At 60.4% G+C, this 17,293-nt stretch overlaps 1 protein-coding gene across 7 annotated transcripts in view; it reads left to right on the forward strand.

Moving 5' to 3' along the window:
- The window catches only part of LOC143162098 (diacylglycerol kinase beta-like), a 30,117-nt gene extending 13,667 nt beyond the window's left edge, over positions 1-16,450 (forward strand). For 3 of the 7 annotated variants that reach the window (XM_076341861.1, XM_076341865.1, XM_076341866.1), the window contains 18 exons: positions 496-570; positions 678-797; positions 1,846-1,963; positions 2,135-2,223; positions 2,655-2,792; positions 2,932-3,030; positions 3,162-3,275; positions 3,373-3,446; positions 3,576-3,650; positions 3,738-3,823; positions 4,033-4,122; positions 4,552-4,712; positions 6,225-6,289; positions 7,318-7,408; positions 10,207-10,408; positions 11,931-12,051; positions 12,141-12,201; positions 12,837-16,450. In XM_076341861.1, the coding sequence (XP_076197976.1) occupies positions 496-570; positions 678-797; positions 1,846-1,963; positions 2,135-2,223; positions 2,655-2,792; positions 2,932-3,030; positions 3,162-3,275; positions 3,373-3,446; positions 3,576-3,650; positions 3,738-3,823; positions 4,033-4,122; positions 4,552-4,712; positions 6,225-6,289; positions 7,318-7,408; positions 10,207-10,408; positions 11,931-12,051; positions 12,141-12,201; positions 12,837-12,935 (1,878 nt within the window). In that variant the 3' untranslated portion in view covers positions 12,936-16,450. The remainder of the gene's footprint in view (positions 1-495; positions 571-677; positions 798-1,845; positions 1,964-2,134; positions 2,224-2,654; positions 2,793-2,931; positions 3,031-3,161; positions 3,276-3,372; positions 3,447-3,575; positions 3,651-3,737; positions 3,824-4,032; positions 4,123-4,551; positions 4,713-6,224; positions 6,290-7,317; positions 7,409-10,206; positions 10,409-11,930; positions 12,052-12,140; positions 12,202-12,836) is intronic. The other 4 variants (XM_076341867.1, XM_076341862.1, XM_076341863.1 and 1 more) reach the window with 3 other exon arrangements.
- The last annotated feature ends 843 nt before the right edge of the window (positions 16,451-17,293 follow it).

Below are 17,293 nucleotides of genomic sequence, written 5' to 3' on the forward strand. Positions count from 1 at the left end.
TGGGAAGGGAGGAGGAAGGCAGCAGCATTTGCTACAGGGTCAGACAGCGGAGCTGGGGGATGCACACCAGCTCTGCAGCATCCAGCAGCAGCTCCAGAAAATCTGCTCACCAGTAATTGTAGCTCTACATCAGGTCATGGTGTTTCAGAAAAGGAAAAATCATGCACAACCTCCCCTCGGGATGTTTTCTCTTTGTCCTTTGGGTATCTCCCTTGAAACCCGTTGCAAATAAAAATCTGTTTTATCAGAGTAGTTTTTCTGAGGGAAAACCCACTGCTGACTTTGTGGCAGATTTTCAGAGGAGAAAGCAGCAACCAGTACCCACTGAGAAGTGGGGTGTTGCTGGCCCCCTGTGCAGGCGGGGGCCTGGGGCAGCTTTGGCCGTAGCGGGACATAGACCTGATATGTCCCCAGTTGGGAGGCGTGAGGCTGGACACACCGCTTGTGCCTGAAGCCGTCCCTTAGCACCGGGCACTGTTGTCTTTCTGTGCTCAGGAGCTGGATCGTATCATTAACCAGATGGTGCATGTGGCCGAGTACCTGGAGTGGGACTCCACCGAGCTGAAGCCCGTGAGTGCCAGGGCTGGGGTGGCCAGGAGGGCCGCAGGGGCTCTTGGCCAGAGCTGGCAGCCAGAGTTCACAGGCAGCATCGCCGAGTCACTGCATCCCTCCTCCAGATCTTGAAGGCGATGATGGAGGAGATCGACTACAACCACGACGGGACCGTGACGCTGGAGGAGTGGATCCGGGGCGGCATGACCACCATCCCCTTGCTGGTCCTCCTGGGGATGGAGACAGTGAGTGCCCACGCGGGGACCTGCTTTGGCCACATCCAGCCGCCCTGCCCACTCTCGGAGGAAAGCCTGGGGCTGGTGGCAGCAGGAGGGGAGGGCAGTGATGGAGGGCGTGCAGGGACGACAGGAGGGCACCCTACCCCTGGCAACACGCCGCACGCCCGTCTGGCACCGCACAGCCCCATGCCCACCCCCGGCTCCCCAACCCCTGCAGACACCCCCATCCTGCCTCTGCTGACTGGCCTTCGCCCCCCAAATCTTCACCAGCTCAGTTTTGAGCTGTGGTCGTTGCCAGCTGCCATGCCCAGGCAGGCTGGGCTTGCTCCTTGGGATCCATAGTGCACACCGGTTCGATGAATATTTAATCCAAAAATAAGACAGGCACCTAGAATACCAGCTCCTCTCCTGGGGTGAGCTTCAAAGAGCAGAGATGGGGTGGTTTGAGACCCCCCCCCCTTATTTCCGTGTTGTTTTTTCATACTTTTGGGCTTCATTTCATCAAGGTGCATCCCTGGCCATCAGGTAATAGTTTCCAGGGAAAATCCAGGTTTTTGCTCCCCAGTGCCCATTCTTGTGTTTACTTCCCACAGAGGGATGGGGGGGGCAAGTTTTCTGGCAGGAAGATTCAAGAAAACGGGGAATTTTAAGTGGCTCCTGCAGGGTGCTTGTGCCTGGACCCAGACGTAAGAAGCTTGCTTTGGTCACTCCATGGTGGCGGTGGCCTGGCCTCAGATGTGGGGTCACCTCCTTCCCGTCAGCCACCGGCAGAGCATCCCTGCAGCTGGGCTGTGCCGAGGGGCTGTGGGGAGCTGGAGCTCGGTGCCAGAAGTGCCAGGAGCCGGACATGGCTGGGGAGCGGGGGGATGCAGCGGCAGGGATGCTTGAGGGACACTGGGGAGAAGGGGAGCAGAGGGAGCCCATGGTCCTGCTGGGAGAAAACTCCTGCAGACACACTGGGGGCTTTTACGGGACAAAAACCTAATATAAGTGGCGGGTTGGGACTCCCGTCGGGAGAATGACCCCCCTCGCCCTCCATTCTCCTGCCCTGCAGAACGTGAAGGACGATGGGCAGCATGCCTGGAGGCTGAAGCACTTCAAGAAACCTGCCTACTGCAACTTCTGCCGCACCATGCTGCTGGGGGTCCGCAAGCAGGGCCTTTGCTGCTCCTGTGAGTCCCGGCCCCCCACGCGCCCAGGCCAGCAGCTCCTGCCCCATCCCAGTGCCCTGGGGAGGGGGGACTGGCCCCCATCAGTGCTGAGCCCTGTGGGTGCTCAGGATGAGCGGGGAGGGGGCAGTGCCCATGCCAGGGAGTGATGCTTACCACCTTCTTTCCCACCAGTCTGCAAGTACACTGTCCACGAGAGGTGCGTGTCCAAAGATATCGCCTCCTGCATCAGCACCTACGTGAAATCTAAGAGAAACATGAGCGTGAGTAGGCGGCCAGCATGTTTCTGAGCCAGTCTCCCGCAGAGCCCTCCTGGAGGCAGCACCACCGGCAGCAGCTGGCCCCTCAGTCTCCTGCCCTGGTCCCCCATGGCTTTTTCCCCTGGGATTTGCCCCTTGGGTCCTGGGCAGCAGCTCATGGGCATTCCCAGCATCCAGAGCCCAGCAGGGTGGGCCCCAGCCCCCGGGGACCTGCAGGACCCCGGCCCTGAGGTTTGCCGCAGCTCTGGGTGGGGGACGGGTGTCCCTGATGTGCTACATGGAGCAGCAGGGAGGGAAGGCAGCCATGTGAGGGGCTGGTTTGGAAAGGGCAGCACAAGTCAGCGTCCCTGCACGATGAGCCACCCTCTGAAATCACGGTGGCAGCCCTTAGTGGAGAGGAGACACCCACGAGTCAGTGGGTGCTGCACCCGCAGTGCCCCCCCCATGCCTTGCAGGTGATGCAGCACACCTGGATCGAGGGCAATTCCCCTGTGAAGTGCGACAGATGCCACAAGAGCATCAAGTGCTACCAGGGCATCACAGGCCTGCACTGCGTCTGGTGCCAAGTCACCGTGAGTATGCAGGCATGGGGGGCCCAGGGTGCACCCCACAGCACACCCCACATGGCCAGCCCCAGGGGGAGGAGAGGCTCATGAATAGGAAATGGCTGGGTGTCCCCTGCCTGACGTCCCTTCCTCCTGCCCCCTCCAGCTCCACAACAAATGTGCCACCCACGTGAAGTCGGAGTGCGACGGGGGCCCGCTGCGGGACCACATCTTGCTGCCTTCCTACATCTGCCCTGTCGTCCTGGTAAGTGTCCCCCTCCTTGCTGCCGGGCGGCAGGGACCCGGCAGGGCATCGCCATGGCTGACCTGCCTCCCCTGGCTGCCAGCGCTGCCTTCTCGGGATGGCATGTGCATCCGTGCCTCTGTTCCCCAAAGGACAGGCAGTCCCACTGCTGGAGATCGGAGAGCGACTCCCCTGCCAGCACCAGCCCCGAGGACAACCAAGGCTTCAAGTTCAACTCCACCACGGTGGATGGGCAAGGTCTGCAGGTAGGTTCCCACGCCGGGCTGCCAGGAAGCTCTGCTGCAGGTGCGCACTGAGCCCCGCAGCGGCCAGGCATTTGCAGCCGCGCTTTCTGCCCTCCAGATCAGCCCCCAGCCTGGGACGCACCCCCTCCTGGTGCTTGTGAACCCCAAGAGTGGAGGAAGGCAAGGGGAGCGGTAGGTGGGGTCCTGCCTGGGGAGACCATCCCCCCGGGGTCGGCAGCTGCCAGTCCCTTGGGCTGCCCTGGCACCTCTCCCGGAGCGGGACTCACCTGTGTGGCATCCCTCACGCCTCTCTTTCCCTAGGGTCCTCCGGAAATTTCACTACCTGCTCAACCCACGCCAAGTGTACAACCTGGACCGTGGCGGGCCCACGCCGGGGTACGGAGATGCTGCGGCTGACCCTCTGCCCCCTACCACCGGCCCCTGCTTCCCATGTCACCCCTTGTCTCTCCTGGCTTTCTCCAGGCTGAGCTTCTTTCGGGACACTCCGGATTTCCGCGTCCTTGCCTGCGGAGGGGATGGCACAGTGGGCTGGATCCTAGACTGCATAGGTGAGCGAGGACCAGCCATGCTCCCGCAGAGCGTCATCCGCCCGCATCCTTGGCAATCTGCCGTGGATTCCTGATATTTCCCCGGCGAAAGCTGGGCCAACAACATTGCCCCCGGGCTCCCCCCACCTGGGGTGCCAGCTAAGGCACATGGAGAGGAGCAGGGAATGAGCCCTTTCAGCCCCAAACCTCTCTTTCCCCTTGAACTGCAGACAAGGCGAACTTGGTGAAGCACCCGCCGGTGGCCATCCTGCCCCTGGGAACAGGCAATGACCTGGCCCGGTGCCTGCGCTGGGGAGGAGGTGAGGCCGGGCGAGCACCGCCTGGGGGGCGGCTGGCCCGCAGGGACCATCCGGTGCAGCTCGGTGGGTGCCGTCCTGGGGGGGAGGGAGATTCTCCAGGCTCTTGGGATGAGGCTCGGGGCTGCACCTCATCCCTGGCACCTCCTGATGGCGCCTCTAACCACTGCCAAAAAAAGCAGCTGCTGCTTTCTAAACCCCCATCAGCAGGGTGCTGCCCAACAACCTTTTTAATCTGGGAGAGCCATGCCATTAGCTGAAATCTCTGCCACCGCTGCAAGGATGAGCCGAGCATCTCGCTGGTGCTGTAGCAGCAGCCCCAGGCTGCCCTGGGTGCTCGGCACCCAACTGCCCCCAGCCCCATGTGACATGGCTGTGCTCCCCTTTGTCCTCCTTCATCCTCCTCAGACGCCCACCTTCTTTCTCTTACAGGCTATGAAGGAGGCAACCTGATGAAGGTCCTGAAAGACATCGAGCACAGCACGGAGGTGATGCTGGACCGCTGGCAGATAGATGTCATTCCCAGTGACAGAGAGGCCAACGGAGACCCTGTCCCATCCACCATCATCAATAACTACTTCTCCATTGGGGTGGTGAGTACTGTGGGGCACGGATGGGTCCTGAGGGCAGCCCAGAGCACAGCACACACGTGTTTTAGCTGAAGAGTGCAGCACAGTGCAGGGCTAGTAATCGGTGCTCAGACTGTGCCATGCTCACTGGAGCCGCCCAGCCATGGCAAAGCAGAGGGAAGAGCTCTAGAGGCCAGGAGAGCACGGGAGCTGTCACCTGGGACCCTAGCACAGCCACAGCCTCAAACCCACCCAGATCAGCAGATTCCCAGGAGCATTTCTCACTCAGCCGGTGGGAAATGCCTCGGCTGCCCTGAAGTCACTGGAGCAATCCAGCCCAGCGGGTGCACTTGAGGGATGCCAGCCCCCTACACTTCCCTCCCTGTCTCCTCCTAGAGTCATCCTTAGCCCTCTTCCGAGCCAGCCCCAAGTTAATTCCCAGGAGCAGGGGCTGGTTCCTGGTGGCATTCCTCAGAGACCATAAAAGCCTTTGTAAGTGTTTGGTGAAACTCTACATTTGAGCTTGAGTCTCCCAAGCCGGGGACTCTCCCACCCTGCTCTTCCTTGCTCAACCTCCCCCTGCCTCCTGGCATTGTTTCTCTGGTTTTATTCTCATTTGTAATGGCAGCACTTAAATGCATAAACAGGCATGGAATCTCTCTCTTCCCAACCGGGAATGTTGCAAGAGCAAGTGTGCAAGGAGCTTAAATGAGTTCAGGGAAGTTTGAAGTCTTGGGGACGGGTTGAGATCTGCTGGACCCCCCACCTGAAGCTTTTGCCGAGACGGCACCCATTGGCAAAGCCGCGCTTTAGTGCTCGGGCCTGCGTTCCCCCATGAGAGCGTTAGGGAGCCCAGGGATGATGGCAGCCCCATGCCACGGGGGTTGATCCCAGGAGCAGCAGGGCTTTGGGGGAACAGCAAAGTGGAAAGCGCTTCTTTTCCCAGGCACTTGCAGCATTTTTGTCCTGGGTCATGGGTGCCCAAGCAGTACCACCATGGCATGGGTCACACACCCGGCAGCGCTGCGGGATGCTTCTGGTTTCACATCAGCTCCTGCTAACGCCAGGCAGTGTCACTGCAGGTGGCATTTGGTGACAGCTTCCGAGTCAGGCTTAAACGCCCCCCACCCCACATAGGAGAGTTTGCAATGAGTTTCAAGAGAGCTGCCACCCTGCCAGGGGAGCTGTCGGGGTGCAGGGTCCTGGGGTGTCCCCAGAGCCCTGCTGCCCCACTGGTAGGCCTTCCTCCCTCCCTCAGCATCACCTCCATGCAGAGCCCCTGTGATGAGGGAAGGAGGCCAAGCACACTAATTATGTCTTGCTTAACGAGCCCATTCAACGCTTTGTGAGCAGCCTGGCTGAGGGTGCCTCCATTGCCTTGTCATAGCCCCCGCGCTGTGCCCCTGTGCCATGGGGGCTGGCGGTGAGGGCAAAGAGCTGAGCCCCCTTATCCTGGTGCATGCCGGTGGGGCGCAGAGGGGGGCTTTCTATTTCCCTGCTGTGCTGCCGATGTCTCTGCACTCCCTCTCCCCACAGGATGCCTCCATCGCCCACCGCTTCCATGTCATGCGAGAAAAGCACCCTGAGAAATTCAACAGCAGGTAAGGGCTGCCTGTGGTCCCCCCCCAAAGCTGGGTGCGGGGGGACACCCCGCCGCTGCCATGCACCGCACTGAGGGGACATGCCAGAGCCTGCTCCCCTTCCACTGGGCTCCTCTCCCCATGGGACTGGCAGCAGCCCCGAGGAGGTGGTGCGGTGTTCGGCCAACCTTAGGGGACAGGCAGGGGATGTGCCAGGCATGGCCGGGGGGCAGGGCCCAGGCATGGTGGGGGTCTGGGGTGCTCCTTCGAGCCCCGTGCAGTGTGGCAGGCTGCTCGAACTTGGCCGCGCACCCAATTACATTCATCCATGCTTTATAATTAGCACTGAATTCCGGGACCGGCAGGAGCAGGCCAGGCAGCGAGGGCAGGCCAGGCAGCAGGTCGCAGCTCGCTCCTGCTGTGCTTGGGATGCATGGCAATGGTGTGACGGCACTAGGAGCTGTGGCTTGTGACCCCCATCCCCATGTTCAGAAATACCTGCTAGAAAACCCTTGAATGGACCAAAGCGTCTGGCTCTGCTCTAAAATTCAGGTCCCCTCAGCTTACAGCTCCCCCTTGAAGCCTGGCACAGCGATTGATGCAGGGGATGAGCAGTGGTCAGGGGCTGCCTGGCAGGGTGCTGGGAGGGTGTTGAGGCAGGGTGCTGAGGTGGGGGACATCCCCTCCGTGGGGTACCCTGTCCCCAGCAGCCCTGTCGAGAGATGACAGCCCGTGCTCAGCTCTGCTGAGAGCTGGTGGAGGCACCCTGTCCCATGCTGAGGGACCACCCAGCACCCGCATCTTTCCCCTCTGCAGGGTGTCAGAGCCAGATCCGCCTGAGCCACCCTTTGTCCCACAGCACAGCTCCCTGGGGCTGTGATGCCAGTGGTCCTTCCCCACGATGGCTCGTGTCTCCATCAACAGCTCGTGTCCCCATCGCAATGGCTCCAGAAAAGCTCTGGCAGCCCATCCTGCTGCCGGCTGGGCTGGGGGCGGCTGGGGCAAGGCACTGCTCCCAAGTGGGATGCTGACACATCTCTGTGCCCCAGGATGAAGAACAAGCTGTGGTACTTCGAATTCGGGACATCGGAGACCTTTGCGGCCACCTGCAAGAAGCTCCACGACTACATCGAGGTGGAGGTGAGTTTCCTGGGATGGTCCCTGGCTCCAGCCATGGCACAAAGGCTTTTTGGGAGATGTCACCCATGGGTCCCTCAGGCAGGCTTTTGGCTGTTCGGGGAGAGGGTGCCGTGGCAGCTTTGACCCCTTACGGAGGCAGGAGGATGCGGTGGCTGCTCTTCCACCGCGTGGCACTTGCTGCAAAGCCGGCCAGCTGCAGGCAGAAGAATAGCCTTGCATTTTTCCCCCCCTTCCAGCTGTATTCGAGAGCGTGCCTGGAATATTCTCTCTGTAAACTCCGCGTCTGCTCCCAGCCCTCGTTGGATGACATGGAAACAGCCTTTAATTAGAGCGGGGAGGAGGGCCCGCGGTTGCTAAGAGCACTGTCATTTCTCCACTAGCGCTGCGGGGGTTTGGGCCGTGCTTTGCTGTAAACTTCCGCCTCTCCTTATCTCTGGATAAACGACCCTTTTATAACTTAGGCTTGAGGGTGAGGGGAAAAAAACATTGCTTGCTGCAAAGGGCTGGCGTGAGTCGGACCAGGCAGTGGTCGCAGGGTCACTGGCGGCGGGCAGAGAGCAGGCAGAGAGTGGGCAGAGCCCGGGGAGCTGGCAGTGCAGCATGTGCGGCTGTGGGCAGAGGGACTTTGAAGCCTGTTTCTACACAGGGAGTTTCAGCCCTTCCCAAGGCCCAAAGAGGGTAGCTGTGCCCTCAGCAGGTGGGAAGGGGCAGGAGCAGGGGCACGGCCATCTCACCCCCTTCACCAGCCGCACACCAGCGTCCCGGGGCAGATAAAGTCCGTGCCTGTGGGATTCAATGCTGCCAGAGATGGGCGCGAGCTGCCCCCCGCTCCTTGCAAGGTGCCCCGTGCGCTCCCTGCCAACTGTGCATCGGCACCGGCTGCGCCACACGGGCAGGAAAGCGTTAATCCCACAGTATTTGAAGTTGAAAGCAGCAGCCTGTCCTCCCTCCAGCTCCCAGGCAACTGTCAGCCTTGCAGAGAAATGGCAGTTTTGTTTTGGAAATTGGCACTCGTTCCCCTACAGCTCCTGGAAATGAATTTGCTTTTTCCCCAGCTGCAAATTTCTACTTCCAGCATCGCTGCCAGCGCCCCGTCAGCTGCCCCTGCTCAAAGAGCCCATTGTAGCTCGCTGGCACGCTAACAGGGGAGGGCTACGCAGGGAGAAATGGCTCCCTGCACACGTGTGCGTGGGCAGGCGTGGGCAGCAGTGGTCCTGCCCACCCCGCACGCCCCCGGGCAGGAACGGACTCCCACAGCATCCCCAGAAATCCCACAGCCCAGGCAGCCCCAGGCAGCCGACTTGCTCCCATCCCACCGCAGCCGGGTCGGTACCTGCCGCCTCGCAGGCAGGCAGGAAAGATGCCTGTGGTCAGGGGCGATGCTGGGCTCGGCCAGGCGTGGGATGTTTTGTCCATCCGTTGAGGAATCGGAGCCTTCTCACCGCGGTATCTGCTGCTCAGAGTGTTAGGGTCTTTTCTGTTCCTACCAATCATAATACCATTAAGATGTATGGAGAACGAAAGGATTTACATCCTTTACAAGCCTCGGAGAGACAGCTCTTCACTCCCAAACCAGAAGATTCCTGCCTTTTGCTTTCAACGCAAGGCTAAAAATAAGTTCTCAGAGCATCAGGGGAGGCAGAGCATACAGGGATGCTTGCTCATGTGCGCGCCCAGCTCCGCATATATGCAGCCGGCATGCTCAGCGCTTACTGACAGGGTATTAAAAATAAGCTCGAGACCTTCACTCTTTGCTAGAGGAAAACAACTGGAGTCAAAGCAGCAGCAGGGGTTCATCAGCCCATTCGCATTCCTCTCAGCAAAGCAAGAGAGGGCAGAAATGCCGTCACATCACCAAAATGCAAGGAAAAAAATGTGCTGGTATTTGCTGAAGCATAACGTGGCAGGTAGAAAGCAGATGCGTAAAGGAAAATACAAACACTCTAGAGAAAATACAGTTGAATGGGAAAGCAGCTGCTTCCTCCAGAGGTATCTAGAAAGGGGATCCACCATCATCTGGGTAGTGCGAGAGTGAGAAGACCTGAAGTTAAGAAATGCATTTCCATGGCTGCTGCTTCCAGTCTTGTGGGAAAGCGGCAGGCAACAGATATTTTACCTTTTACAGGGGATTTTCAGCTGGGGCAGTCCTGCTGCGACAGCGAAGCCCGGGATACCAGTTCTGTGCGCTGCCTTGCAGTTTTCTTTCCAAAAACTGACATTTTTTCCTCTGACACCTTTCCTGTCATTTCCTTCCAGCCTCATTTCTAGTTTCCAAATTGCACTTGAAAAACAAACTGGTTTGAGTTAGTTTTTGGGCAGCCAAACTTCCTGATTCTTTGGGGTCAATTTGAACAAGGGGAGGTGGGGAAGCGTGTGCTGGAGATGCTTGGATTGCTGCAGGGCCGAGGTGGTATTGCATCCTATTTTGGGTCGCAGCATTGAGCCCGCCCGAGGTTTTATGTGCTCCCATAGGAAATTCACTTTTCAAAACTGCCATCTCAAATGTGTAGTAAAATTCATATCAAAATAGAGGGGAAAGCAGCACAAGAAAAGGGACATGGTGGTTGTCAGCCCTAGAAAAGCAAAGCTGGGGGGTATTTGCACCTCCAGCCCCAGCCGCCCCAGGGCTGCCCATGCCACCCTGGAGCAGGTTTGCTCTGGGGACCGTCCGGCGGCACACCATGCTCGGGGAGCCCCACTCCTTCTGCAGGCAGGCGGAGAGAGGAGGCTGGGCTCCATGGTGCCAGGCACCAGCTCCCCCCAACCCTGCAGCCTGACGCTGCCCATGTGCCCGGCAGTGCGATGGGACCCTGCTAGACCTGAGCAACACGTCCCTGGAGGGCATCGCCATTCTCAACATCCCCAGCATGTATGGCGGCTCCAACCTCTGGGGCGAGACCAAGAAGCAGCGCGGTTACAACCGGCTGGGGAAGAAGGCACCAGAGAAGCTGCACGCCATGGTGGTCACTGACACCAAGGAGCTCAAGTTCTGCGTGCAGGGTAAGCAGCGGGGCCTGGCAGCGATTGGGGTTTGTGGCATGCATGGGGTCAGCGGGGTTAGCACAGGGGAGCTGGGCAGCCACCGGTTCTGGCCGCAGCTCAGTGCACATGGTGCTGGAGCAACAGCACTGGAGGGATTGCTATCAGCTCACTGTCTTTTGGGGTGCTGGGGTGACCCCAAGAATGATCTGCCAAGATGGCGAAGGAGCATGGCTCTGCCTGCCTGGGTATGGCCCAGCACCGCGTTTCTCAGGGCTGGTTATGCCGTGCCATGGTGGCCAGAGAGGAGGTGGCTCCCATGCCCTGGCAGGCACCTCTCCCCGTACCCTTCGGGGATCATGGCTTGGGGGGTGCCCAGATGGGACCTGTCACCTGTGGGCGTGAGGCTGGGCAGCCCCCGGCGCCTCGTGGGACTGGCAGGCAGCCACTGCAGGGCCGGGTGCCCGCTGCTGCAGAGGAGGAGTCGGAAGACGAGCTGCAGAGCTGGCACCGATGGCTTTTGTAAGCTTCTTCCCAGGCTCCGCCGCAGCGCTGCCAACCTAGCTGGGGGGTTTTGGGAACAGCATGGTACCTGTGCTATGCCCCAGCTGGAACCTCGCACCCGCTGCTGCAGCCACTGGAGCCATCCCTGCGGGCATGGGCAGGGTGCAGGCAGCCCAAAGTGCTGGCAGGGTTCCCCATCAGAGAGCAGTGGGTTAGAAAGCAGCCAGCAAAATAGGCAAAGTGCCCATATTTTCCACCCGGCACCTCCCACAGCCTGGGGCTGGGAAACAGCCCCCTTGCTGCGTGGCTGCTGGGATGGCGGTGTCACCAGCCATCCTAAGCTGTCACTGACTGTCCCTCACCGGGCAGGCTCATGGGAACAGGAAGCAGGGCAGAGCAAAGGCCAGTTCCAAAGGTAGCGAGAGGCAGCGGGGTTGGTCCCCTGGGCACATCCCTTCTTGCAGGTGGGCAGGAGGGTGTGGGGGGGCTCAGGGGGCTTCTCCTGTGGGGGGTTCCACCAGGGGTGAAAGAGGACCCTGAAGGGAATGAGATAGAGCGAGTTGCCCCAGCATCAGGCACTTTCGCTGGCGGCCCAGAAGAGCAGGAAGAGCTGGAAAAAGGAGTGATGCCCTGGGATTTGAGCAGATCCCTCCCAGGGAGGATTCCCCTGTGCATCCTAGCTCCCGGGGGGCCACAGCGCCCCAGGACACCCAAGGGGGAGTGGGGTTCTGCCGCCATTTCATACAACACTGCAAACAAGCAGTCAAAGAGCTGGTGGGGATCCGGGCTGCCACCCTGCAGCCATGCAGGACTGGGTGCTGTTTCAGATAGGGAGTATTTTTGCTCCAGAGATTTTGGACAGCAGTGTTGCCCAATGCTGCAAACGCCCAGCTCGGCGATCTCGGGGCACAGGGGACATCGTGATGCATCCCCATCGTGCCACCAGCCCCACTGTGCTGGCCCTGATGTTTCAGATGATGGCAGAAGGCAGGGGATCCCCCGGGACAGGGGGACCGACTCAGATCCCTCTCTCTTGCAGACCTCAGCGACCACCTCCTGGAGGTGGTGGGGCTAGAGGGCGCGATGGAGATGGGGCAGATCTACACGGGGCTGAAGAGTGCTGGGAAGAGACTGGCCCAGTGTTCATCTGTCACCATCAGGTATTTGTCCCCGTCCCGGCTGAGCGCCCAACCAATGGCAAAAGCTGGTGCCTGTGTCACCCTGTGTTCCCTCTCTTTGTGCCTTGCAGGACATCCAAGCTGCTGCCCATGCAGGTGGACGGGGAGCCCTGGATGCAGCCGTCCTGCACCGTGAGTCCCTGGGGAGGGGGCACCTCTGCCATGGGCAGCCGGGATGGGCAGGGGCTGGCAGCGCAGCAGGACAGGGCAGGCAGGAGCTGGCAGCATGGCGGGATGGGGCAGGCAGGGGCTGGCAGCAGGGTGGGCAGCCGCGGCTCCCTGTGCAGCGTGGCAAAGCCTCTGGAGTTGGAGGGATGCTCCTGCACTTGCTGGTGGGTGGCCGCAGAGCCCAGCCACCTGTGACTTCTGTCTGCACCCATGCCAGCCCCAAGCTCATGGAAAGCCATCGTGGGAGCTGTGGGGACAGGGACATGCTTGTCCCCTGCCAGGCAGGTGGGCACAGCAGCATCCCTTACTGGGGGGGGCTGCATTGGGGTCCCCCACCATCCGGCAGGCAACTTGCCTGGAGGAGAGATCCTCTGCCCGTCCCAGTGCTGCCTGGACATGATTCCGGAGCTGTTGCTCCTATGCAGCAAACCGTTTAACGACCCAGCTGGGGGGTGGCAGTGGCTCCTCACCCAATGCTGGGTGCTGAGCTGCTCCTGGCTTGCTCGGGTAACCCCCCAGGGTCCCTGGGCTGGGGGATGCCCAGGGGGGCTCAGAGCCTGGGAGCCCCTTACTGAGCTTGGTTCTTCACTTCTTTTTAGGTCAAAATTACACATAAAAGCCAAGTGCCGATGCTGCTGGGCCCCCCCCAGAAAAGCAGCTTCTTTTTCCTGAAGAGGAGAAACCGAACTCGAGATTAAACAGCGTGCAAGGAGCCATGGCCCAGAGGCACCTGGTGTCCCGGACACCCGCCCACTGCAAGGGGTCCCCAAATCCCCATTCTGTGGCAGGGAGAGAAAACACCCCCCCCAAGCCCAGCGGGGATGATTTGTCCTGGGAAGGTGTTGGAGGCTCCTTCCTAACCACCACAAGCGTCTTCTCCAGCCGGGATGGAAGCGGTGGGTGAAGGCAGGCCAACGTGCGGGGAGCGCGTTCACCAGAGCAGCACTTGGACTGGGGTTTTTTTCCCTTTATTTAAATACCCCCCCACCCTCCCCGGCAGAGCTGCAAATGAACGTGCTCCGGAGAAAATGCCAAGCTTCACTTATTTATTTTTAATCCTCTTGAAGGACACTCGATGTTTTGCTGCACTGGCTTTCTGTCCACCAACCCTTGCACATTGGAGAAGTTATTTATTTTCTTAGCCTAGAGGAGATGGTCTTTGCCATGCCTTCGGCTAGCACTTCAGGACAGGTTTTAAGCCTTCGCTGCCGGCCCTGGGAGCTGTGAGGCGTGGGACGGGCTGGGGACAGATGGTGCCTGGGCTGTGGGGACAAGCACGGGGTGGACGGGAGGAGGCTGTGTTTTGATGTGGAAACGGCAAAAAAGGGATTTTGGGAGGAGCTGCTGACCCTGGGAAACCCCAGTGCCCCAGCTCTGAGCTTCGGGTTTGTATTTATGTATTTATTTAGCAAACTTGGGGGGGGCTTTGGGGGTCACCTTCTTTTTATGAGCCCGGGTTGGACACGAACACCACCTCACTTCTCTGCTGGCTGTTCCCCCAGCTCCACCCACGGCACCTCCTTCTACGTGGACTTTCCTCTCTCCTAAAGCCTGCAGCCTCTGCCAGGGGCTGGGGACCCTGGGGGCAGACATCCAGAAGCTCTTCTTGTTTGGAATTGTCCCTGCTGCCTTCTTACATGTCTCCCCATGTGCTTCGCCAGGCCCGTGCTCTCCCGGCAGCATCCGTTGCTGCCTCCAATGCTCCTGGATGGCTGCAGGGAGCAGGGGGAGCTGCTGCACCTGGGTTTCCACATGGCCAGGTCTCCCCCCAACCCACCCCGAAGCCGAGGAGCTTCACAGATGCTGCTGCCAGCCCCCTGCCTGCACGGGTGCCTGCTGCTCACCGTCTGGCTGCTCCTTTTCTCCTCACCCAGCCAGCTGCCAGAGCCCGGCCGGGATGCATGGGCAGGTTTCAGTGGCATCACCCATGTGTCCTCCCACCAGGCACGTGGGGACAGACTGCGGGATGCAGCTTCTACCCAGGATGCGACAGGGACCAGAAAACGGACGAATGGACAGAGGAGGCGGTGGCCTGGATGTACGCCCCGCTTCATGGTGCTCCCAGGAGCCGGGAGTTGGCAGGACTGGCCCACGGAAAGGGCTGCTGGTTGCTTCTGCAGGCACCCACTGCCTCCTGCGGTGGCCCTGCATGGAGGGATGCCCAGCTCCTGAATCAGCCTCTGCTCCCAGGCAGCTCCCTCAGGTCTGGCGGAGGCCCCTGTGCTGCTGTGAGCAAGCCCTGTGGAGTGTTGCTGTGGAGTGGCATGTGCCCTGTGGATGTTGCTGCAGGCAGGAAAACTGCGGTTTGTCCCCGCTATGCCCCTGCCACAGGGCAGGGAGCCCTGGCTGGGACAAGCCACCTGGTGACCCAGCACCCGGTCCCTGCTCGTGCTGCAGGTCCCCATTCAATAGCATCACCCTGGCAGTGCAGAGGGTGCTGCTGTCATTAAGTTTCAGAGTGAACAGTGAGCTGAAAGGGAGCTGTTCGTCACCCTCCTGGGGCAGGGACAGTGCCTGTTGTGTGCCCATTCAAGCTTTAGCTTGGGGACATTTCTGACAGTGGCTGTAGGGCCCTGCTGACACAGGAGGAATTGGCAGCGCCCCAGGGGAGCCCCAGCCGGCCTCCAGCTCACGAGTCTCCTCAGCTAGGGTGCAGGAGGAGGCTCTGGTGGGCTGCCGTGGCTCCCTCTCCTCCTGCCCTCGGCACCAGCACTGGGCAGGGCAAGGGCGAGCTGGGGGGCAGGTGCTTGCTGCAATGCGACACCCAGGGACGTGCTTGCAGGAGAGCACCAGCGGCAGCCGAGAATCCATGAGGAGAGGGCCCTGCACCACAGAGCGAGCGGGAATGAGCACAGGCCCAGCCAGTGGGTGCAGAGGTCACCACAGCTCGCCGGAGCCGTGACCTGCGTACACAGGCACGCTCCCGCGGAGCGTAAATTCACCCTCCTCCTCGTCACCCGGGGCAGCCGTTAATGAGTAGCCAGGTGATGCTTTCATATGGGAGCTAGGCCAAATAAACCCCGGATCCCATGAACCAGCAGCCTCCATTTCCCCAGCCTGTCCCCGACAGCAGCTGTGCCTCGCAGCCCCCGCACTTGGGGGGGGGGGGTGAAAGAAAAAAACCTCAACCATCTCCAGAGCTTTGCTGGCAGGCGGGGTGATGAGTTTGATCCATGGGATGACAACACATGAGGTCAGCAGCATTTATAGCAGCAGGTTTGGCTCCGTTTCCCTGCCCACTCGGCCTCAACCTGGGGTTTTATCCCAGGGCTCCGATTAGAAAGTGCCTGTATGGAATCAGCGACGGTTTTCACCACAGACCTGCTCCTTGCACCTAGTCACAGTTTGCTGGGCTCTGGGCAAAGAGCAGCACTCAGGTCTCTCTGCTGTGGTTTGCCACAGCACTCGGGTCTCTCTGTGGTGGTGGTGGTGGAGCCAGGGGAAGCAAGCAGGCACCGTGCCCATGCCCGCACCCATGGGTCTGGCAGCACGCTGGGGGCAAGGAGCGCTCGTTTGAGCTCAAAGCCGGGGGGGAGCACTCAGACACGTGTCCTGCAGGCCACAGGGAGCCGAGGGCCACCACCCTGGGGCAGCAGGATGATGACACAGCCACACCAGTCTGCCAAGAGCGATGGGCTCTGATAGAGACATCCCCTTCTGATGATCAGTGAGACGGTCCCTGCCACCTCCCCCAGGGGACGCAGCTTTGATCCGCTCTCACCATGCCAAAGCCATGGTTCAACGGGCCTGGCAGCTAATGACCTCCTTAGTCCAATGGTACAAATGTCCAGGAGGGGACCCGCAGGGGCTGGGACGCCAGCCTGGCTGTCCCCAACTCCAGGGAGGAATACTCCATGCAGCCAAAGGGCACTCGAGGCTCTGAAACCCCTCATCCCCCTCGGTGTCTCCTGGCTCAGCTCTGTTCGTTCCCCGAAGGCTGCGGGATGGAGCAGGAGCCCCCAAACACCCTCCCCAGCCCCAGGCACCGGTGCCAGTGCATGAGCACCCCACTGAGCCGGTGCCATGCTGGGGGACCCCCAAGAGCTGAAGAACCCCATTCCCATGGGAGCCCCCGCCCGGAGCCAGCCCCATCCTCCTGCTGTGTGTGTAGCCATGGTTGCCTGCATGGAAATGGTGTCTATAGTGTAGCGCGTGTTGCCATGTACACCTGGACTGCTGTGGGCTTGCCTCAAATAAAGATGGTGATGAAATACTCGGCTGGTCCTGGGGTGCACCAGGGTTCCCCAATTCCCAGCCATGCGCAGGGTCCCCACCTTCAGGGACTCCAACGGGAGGTGCTCAGTTTGGGGCACCGGGGCTGAAGGGGCGTTGTCAGCGGCAGCACAATGGAGCAGCACTCGACAGGAGCTGCAACCAGCTAAATTTGGAGCCTGCGATTTTTTTTTTTTTCTTCCCCTGAGTGGGCTCTAAATTTAGCAGGTGCCGGTTGCCATCCCCCCTTCCCAGCCCTGGCTCTCCAGGGACTTCGGCTCTTCTCAGGGCACCCCTGCAGCCACCCACCCACCCACCTGCCCCACAGCTGTGCTCAGCCCCCATCATCTCTCCCTGCACCAGGTGGCAGCAAGAGGCCCCAGGGGTGCTGAGCAGCCCGTGACCGGTGCGGGGCCACGGCTGCCTTGGATTGCCGGTTGTGCCCAGCTCTGCGATGACCTGGCTCGTCCCCAGCAGCTTGCCTTGCTCCCCGGCCCAGGTTTTGCCACCTGCCCACCTGTGTGTCATCTGCTAATTTTACCAGTGGTGATTTAATCCTGCTTGCCTTCTTGCAGAGGGGTAGTGGGAGTGCCAGCGCCTGCAGAGCCCACCGGGAGTGTTCCTCTCGTGGCAAGGACACCCTGTATCCTCTGTGTGATCCCACCTCCCAGCATGCAAGCACCCAGCAGGTGGCATATCATGGCAGCCCCCCCCCCCCCCCATTTCACCCAGGACACAATGGGAGACAAGCTACCCGCCATTACCAGCATTATCCCTGGGGGATGGTGATGGCCCTGGAAGACTCTGAAAGCTCATCAGTACCCCAACATCAACAGAAAAATTC

The sequence above is a fragment of the Aptenodytes patagonicus genome, chromosome 6 (genome assembly GCF_965638725.1).
Source record: "Aptenodytes patagonicus chromosome 6, bAptPat1.pri.cur, whole genome shotgun sequence".
Lineage (NCBI taxonomy): Eukaryota > Metazoa > Chordata > Aves > Sphenisciformes > Spheniscidae > Aptenodytes > Aptenodytes patagonicus.